At 38.0% G+C, this 7,723-nt stretch overlaps 1 protein-coding gene across 2 annotated transcripts in view; it reads right to left on the minus strand.

The window, feature by feature from the left end:
• LOC107753125 (nuclear receptor corepressor 2-like) overlaps positions 1 to 7,723 on the minus strand; it is a 151,900-nt gene that overhangs the window by 62,566 nt on the left and 81,611 nt on the right. For both annotated transcript variants that reach the window (XM_016569249.1, XM_016569248.1), the window contains exons 6-7: positions 4,528 to 4,719; positions 2,863 to 2,976 (exon numbers count right to left, since the gene is read on the minus strand). In XM_016569249.1, coding sequence (XP_016424735.1) covers positions 2,863 to 2,976; positions 4,528 to 4,719 — 306 coding nt within the window. The remainder of the gene's footprint in view (positions 1 to 2,862; positions 2,977 to 4,527; positions 4,720 to 7,723) is intronic.

A 7,723-nucleotide genomic window follows, 5' to 3' on the forward strand; every position in this document is an offset into this window, starting at 1 on the left:
TAAGGACATCAAAACCTAAAATAAAACTCCAGAAAGGTGTACGATATGTGACCTTTAAATAAATTAAAAGATTTTGATTTTGAGTACCCTAAAATCCTCAACATATCTGTATAATATAAAGCAGTCGTAACATCTTTGCATCATCCTGTTTATACTTACTGTAAAGATAGTGAAATTAAGTCAGAGACTTTGGAAAGAATCTCATGACATATTAAACATCCTCTTTGATAGGGATGCACGATATTATCGGACCAATATCGGTATCGGCCGATAATGGCTTTAAATGTAAATATCGGCATCGGCCCGATATGAAAAATTATGCCGATATGTCTTGCCGATAAGAGGAATACATTAACTCACATGTGCTCAGGGTGTGCTAGCGATTAGCTCACGTCAACAGTGAGATTAGATCACATCAGCAGTGTGGCTCATTCTTGAAGCAGTTTTGCCTGAATTGAATGGTGAATTCACTGTTTTGGATGCTGCATTTAAACTGAGAATGCACGTACAGAATGATGCATTAGGTGTGTGATAGAGTAAACAGTATTAGCACATGCAGAGGCAGCAGCGGCAGCCTTCCCTGGGTCCCAACGCCCGCTCAGTAAGGAGTTTTAATTCCGTAGGGGGCGCTGTTGGCCTACTTCTAATAAAATGAAAGCAAAATACACAAATAATATTTAGATTAGTGTTAAAGATTATTTAGATTTAGATGTTTCTGATTAAAGGGGTCATATGATGCAATTTCTAATTTTATTTTCTCTTTGGAGTGTTACAAGCTGTTCGTGCATAGATAAGATCCCTAAAGTTGCAAAGACTAAAGTCTCAAATCCAAAGAGATATTCTTTATAAAAGATAAGACTTGTCCACGCCCTCCTAAAACGCCTCGTTTAAACACGCCCCCACATTACAACCCTCCCTTCTCTCCAAGAACTGTACTTATCCAGAGTGAGCAAAAGGGCTGGCAAAATCACTCTGGACCCCTCACATCCAGCACACTCCCTCTTTGAACTGTTGCCATCTGGTCGACGCTACAGAGCTCTGAGCACCAGAACGTCCAGACACAGGAACAGTTTCTTCCCTCAGGCCATCCATCTCATTAACACTTGACAATAACTGTGGCAATAACACACACTATTTATTCACTCATACACTTATTTATCTAACACACATACTCAGTCTACATTTCAATTTGCACATGATATACCTGTACATACAACTGTCTATTGTTATATACCTGTACATACAATTGTCGATTTGTATATTTTTTATTCCTTATTTTACTTGTTCTATTTTTTATTTATTTTTATTTTTTATTATCTGTGTTTTTTTGTTCTGTCACTGTCATTCTGTTACACTGTGGAAGCTTCTGTCACGAAAACAAATTCCTCGTATGTGTAAACATACCTGGCAATAAAGCTCATTCTGATTCTGATTATAATATGCATTTATTTTTACCTTACTTGCTCAACGACTCCCAAACGATTCGCTCAACAATCCATTTTTCCAAACCCCTTCTTTACGTGACGCTAATCTGCGGTGATTGAATAATTGAAACGAGTCGTTTTTAAAACGAATTCCAATCATAGCAATTGACCAATCATACCAGAGTCGACTCTTTCTTTTGAGAGACAATAACTTTATACACTGTGCACTTTTAGATTTAAAACTTTGCAGTATGTTTTCATTCACTTAGAGCTGTGTTACACACTGCATGAAAGGTAATTTTCACAAATCCATAACAGGGGCACTTTAAAAACGAACCAAAATGAAAAATAATTATATATCGTTATCGGCCAAAATGAGTTGAAAATTATCCGCATTAGTGGTCGTCCGATATATCGGCCGATATTTGCCATTTTTCAAATATCGGCATTGGCCGATAAGTTTTTCTGTTTGGCCGATGCGTTCGAGGCGGGACTTTTATTTTGACGGCGCTGAGAACGGCAGCGCCTGCGCACACAGTGTTCACATTCTCCTTGTTCGCTGTCGTCGTTGACAGTTCTAATACGGACAGAAATCTGTCTAATAATCAGAAAGAACTGTTAAACAAAGGAATTAAAATGTATACAAAAAAGTATTATAACGATTGCTTTTATATTATTATTAATAGAAAGGCAAACATTATAATACATACTCGTTTTATATATGTTCTATTCATTCTTTTTTAGAAACCTCGCACTTTTCTACTCAATTTTAAACGTTGTAAAATTTTAAACAAATTAAGTCCACTGCTGCACACGTGCCACAATATCGATACAGGGCCAGCTGTATCGATACTCGTATCGTCAAATCTCTGTGACGATACAATGTCGTATCGATATTTTGAACACAGCACTAGTGCGAATTGAATACGGACAGGAGGAAAGTTCTCCTTCACTGGAGACGCGCGATCGACTAACTTTAAACTCATGATTTCAAATTATGCTGCGCTTCATGCTTTTGCCCAATGTCATATTCATGTCATTTTCACTGTGTGCTGTATGTAAAATGAGTGTTACCTTGGCTTTATTTGAAAAAATAAATAAAGAATGCCCTGTTGGTTTCAGTGTTTACTTCCTTTTTAATTATATTTTTATTAATTATTTATTTATTTGTGAAAAATACTTTGTCATTTAAAGTACAAGTATGTTTATTTTACACATTTATTTTTTAATCCATTTTCAAATTATTTAAAATTTCTTAAATATTAATTAAAATAAATAAAATTATATCGGCTTTATATCGGCCATCGGTCACCCTGCTTTCCAAGATATCGGCATCGGCATCGACTGTCAAAAAAACAATATCGATCGACCACTAATCGGCATATCGGATATCGGCAAAAATCCAATATCGTGAATCCCTAGTGTTTTTTGTTCTCACTCTGTTTTCATCATAGATGATCTGGACAAGGCTGCGGTGTTTGGCTTCACTGGGTGGAGGTGAGATGGTGCGCTCTGGCTCCTGGGGTTTTGCAGCTTCTTCCTCCAGTTGTTGCTAAAAAAAAATACAGAGCATGAAAGACCTTCCTAACAATCCTGACTGCTATAAATCAACAGTGACAAAGGTTAAAACATAAAAATAAGAACTATATTGAAACTCTTATTTTTACTGATGAAAGAGGACTAATGCAACCCTGCTAGAATAAGCAGCCAGACACAACAAGAATGCAATATTACGTGAGCTAATATTAACACTATCCCCACATCAGAAGCACTGCTAATATCAGACAAGCTCTGATTGGCTGAGGAGCACTAATGCTTTAGCAAAGAGAGTCAGCGAGACAACTTAATAGTCAAAGATTGATGATCAACAATAATTTCACAGCTTATACACAGATGCGCACAGAACGCAGAGGCCCTGGCTCCAATAAAATGCTGAAAGGGGCCTCCGTCTTGCAAACATAAGTCCAAACTCATATGGATCAGCTCTAGTGCAGGATCAAGACTGTGTGTGTCCTGAGTTAAAGAAAATAAACGAGCCATCCCACCGCCCTCGCAGACAGTCAAACACACAGTAACCTGATATTCTCACTTCTTCTCTCTTCTCTCCATCCCTCCCTCGCTTTACGTTAAAAGTTTACCGTACCATTTAATTGCACCAGATGTTTTAATGCTTAGAGGAAACCTAAGGGGAGAGGAGAGCGATGGACGGGGTCTGTTACCTCACTGAAAATAGATGCCAAATCTTTCAGAAGAAAACAGTATGGGGTTGAAGGGCAGATGAGGAGAGGTTCATTTTTCTTGGTAGCGTGACTGTACTTATACAACCACTCAGACTCAAAGCCGTTTCACTCCCTCTCCAATCCTCCATTACTCCCTCAATGGACTAGCCCATGGAGCACAGGTGGCTTTGATTTATTGAGCAGCGGTTTGGACACGGTCCAAAACCTCAAGTGAACTAGGGGGTCTGTTTTACAAGAAGACATGGTCTGCTTATATATTTTCTGCAATAAGCATGACTAGAAATATCTGAGAATACATTCTAATTCTTTAAACCTTTAAAAAATATCCTTGTAATACATAGTTACTATTGTGCAAATTAAAAGACATAAAATAGGCGAATATACTTGATGCAATTATTCCACTGAAATAAGAGACCTAAAATTATAGTGCTGCATTAACACTTGAAGTAGACCACTGAGTAATGGCACTGGCAAGAAAAAAAAGAGAGGGAGAGGAAACCGAGAGAAGGAAGGAGACCGAGAGGAAAGACAGGAAGTGTGTTTGTAGCTGTGTGGCCTGCTGAGGCAATAACCACACAATCATCACAACTCCACTCCGCACACACTCATCTACTATTGCTGCTACACTAGAGTGTCCAGATTACATAACACTAACTGCACTGTGGATGAAAAGCATCTACTTATTGCAGCTCTAAAAGTTGCACTTAGAAAGAAATCCCTGCCTTCACCTAAATAAAAAGCTTTGCAAACTGTCCTGGTGCTTATTTTAGAAGGCCAACTTTTCCTGAAATAAAACAAAAATGCATTCTAGGATCCTTTATGCTAGGGCTCAAAATAAATAGGCAAAATGTGGTGAAGGTTACCTGTTTTTTACGCAGTTTACAGATCTGCTGCTCCACCATGGTGATCTCCCGATCCACACGGTCCATGTTCTGGATTAGCTCCTCTTTGGAGAGGCGAGAGGGAACCAAGTCCAGGTCGGGCTCCATGGGCACTGGGCTCACAGGAGAAATGGGCTCAATCTTTCCAATGGAACTGCTGTTGCTGCTGTGCCCCTGTATAAACACACACATCATTGTACTCATTCAGACCTGGTAAAAGCTTTATTTTGTTTGTAAAAGTTGTGGTTTCAAATGTTTATTTTTCTAATGAACATTAACCAAACATTTACTTCAGCTTATAATCACAACAATTCCACATATGATGACTGATGTTAATTAGTAATATTAATTATCAAACACATACATTATGCTGAAGTATTTTGAGTGGTTGCTAGCAATCTGCTATTTGACAGCAAGTGTGTGATCTTGAAAACAGTTGTGCTGCTTCATATTTTTGTGGAAACAGTGCTACAATTTTTTTTCAGGATTCTTTGATGAATAGAAGCTTCAAAAGAACAGTATTTATTTGAAATAGAAATCGTTTGTAACATTATAAATGTTTACAGTCTTTACGGTCACTTTTGATCAATTGAATGATCAATTTAATGCGTCCTTGCTGAATAAACTTTTGAATGGTAGTTTATCTACTAAATGATTAAACAAAAATGTTTCCATTATCACATTTTACATTACTTGTTTTATCATAGACAGGTAAAAATGTTAAGTCACAGAGAGGCACACTAAAACAAGCTGCATCATTTGAGAACTCCATGTCCACAGCATAAACAGTGTTAAGAGTTACGTGACAAGGTTTCATGCTTAGGTTTGGGGATTTGAACAAACCCCTAACCTCAAGCATGAGCAACAGCAATAGTGATGCATGCCTTGGCAGGCACCACTAATTAATGCTATTCAGCATTTCAAGGTTTTGACATTTTGGGTTCTTGGAAAGAGATACAATGCACTCGTTCTTCTCTCGTTCAGAAATATGAAAAAAAAAAAACATGGTTACAACACAGTACCGCTTAGAGACTGTTTAGTGGTAAAAACTTCACCTCTTATAGTAAACTGGTGAATGTACACATAGCAGATCAGTGGTTAAGGCTACTGAATATTCAGCTAGTTTAAAATGTGCTTAAGAGCCTTTGGGTTCATTCTCTCACATGAAGAGAATGTTACGTAAGCGTAGTGATCAGGGAGAGCGCGTGCTATTCTCTCTCTCACCGGCCCTTAAAGATCACTCAGGCAGAGCAACCCTCAGGGCAAATGCATGGACTGAGTGGACACAATCACCCAACAAAAAAGAACAAGACTAAAAATACAAATAATAATAATAATAAATATAGCTGCAAGCAGCAATTAAGGGGCCAAGCACTACAGAAGCAAGCAAGACAACAAGCATCAGACCAACTGTAGCAATGAGTAATTGAAGCCATTTTAAGATGATTGTGGTCAAAATGGCTGAAAAATCATACATACAGTGGGTACGGAAAGTATTCAGACCCCCTTAAATTTTTCACAGCACAGTCTGAAGATGATTTTTTCAACATAAATCAAAATGTCGGACAGGAAGTTCAGCTGATTATGGCAAAATTGGTATGTTCTCGGCATGACCCAAAGAATATATTGAGACCAGTTTCATATGCTCAAAAGCTATTAGCATTTTTGGAAATTTCATTATAACTTTTGACCACAAGGTGGCAATGCTTCATATGTTTTCTAGTACCGTCAGGACAAGGTACCAAAGACACATACCGAGTTTCGAAACGATATGCCAATGCGTTCGTAAAATTAGTTCGTAAAAATAGCATTTCACAACAAAATTCAAAATGGCCGATGCCCAAAATGGCCGACATGGGAAAATTGGGTATGGTTCGACTCGGCATGCTGCACTGAATCTAAAGAGTTTTGTGATTTTTGTTCAAACTATTCAGAAGTTAAAAACAAAAATAGCCATTTTTTATATCTCCTGACTACTAGGTGGAGCTGAGCAGAAACTGTGCAGGTAGCCTCAGGCCATAACACACACCAAGTTTGGTCTCAATACACCAAACATCCATTTTTGCGTGCTCTTTGTCAAATTTGTTTGCGTGTTATTTGAGAATGGTTTGACTAAACTTGAATTCCATAACTTTTTGCCAGCATGGTCTGAAGATGATCTGAGACTATTTTGGTGAAAATCAGACAAACTGTCTAGGACGAGCTCGAAAGTAGGTTTTTCAAACTATTAAAAAATTAAAAATTTTGAACAATATAATTTTTTATTTTTGTTTCCATTTGACTCGGCATGAGCCAAGGAATCAGAGGAAAAAATAATTTTCAGTCTAAACTTTACGGTTCAAAAGTTATTAGCATAAACATAAGTGCAACTTTGGACAGTTGGTGGCACTAGAGGGATTGAGATAGAGATTCCAAATTTGCTATGGTGACATATCAGACTGTCCTCTATCGGTGTCCCAAATTTCATAACTTTTCCACAGTGGTGCTATGGGCTGCCATAGACATTCAGAGCGGAAGAATAATAAGAAGAACGCCAACAGATACAATAGGTGCCATCGCACCTTTGGTGCTTCTAATAAATAATCACAACAACAATTTTTTAACATAAAACTTTTCTGACCATCAGGCTCACATTAAAGAGTAATGACCCCATGTGTTTTAAAGTAAATAAATTAAATAGATGTATGACTTACGGTAGAGACCTGCACTCCCGCGGGAGTACCGCGGGACCCAACGCAACAGGGTGCGGCGCGGGACAACTCTTGATGGGCGAGTGCGGGTGCGCGGGTGGGAAGAGACTCGTGTGTGCGGGATGCGGGAGAATAAAATGATTTGCGGGACTCCCGCAAAATAGAAATTATCTAAACAAAGTGTCTAAAACATATAAATTGTTATTTATCTGTTGTACAAAAGCAAAAAAAAAAAAACTAATATTAACATTAAAATGATTGACATACGCAAGCTAGGCATAGTTTCTATTTATAACATGTGTTTAAAGGGTTGCGCAATGTAGCCAATCACAGACTCAGCTGTTGATTTCTGGAACGCAATGGCCAATCAGAGGTGATTAAGTTAGAATCTACTCACCGCAGTGCTGAAATTGCGTGCTCACGAATCCTCTCATTTTAACACACGAAGTGTAGACACTGTGAAAGATTCATTGTGCATATATTTATTG

Source organism: Sinocyclocheilus rhinocerous, unplaced genomic scaffold (assembly GCF_001515625.1).
Source record: "Sinocyclocheilus rhinocerous isolate Xijiao unplaced genomic scaffold, SAMN03320098_v1.1 scaffold20, whole genome shotgun sequence".
NCBI lineage: Eukaryota > Metazoa > Chordata > Actinopteri > Cypriniformes > Cyprinidae > Sinocyclocheilus > Sinocyclocheilus rhinocerous.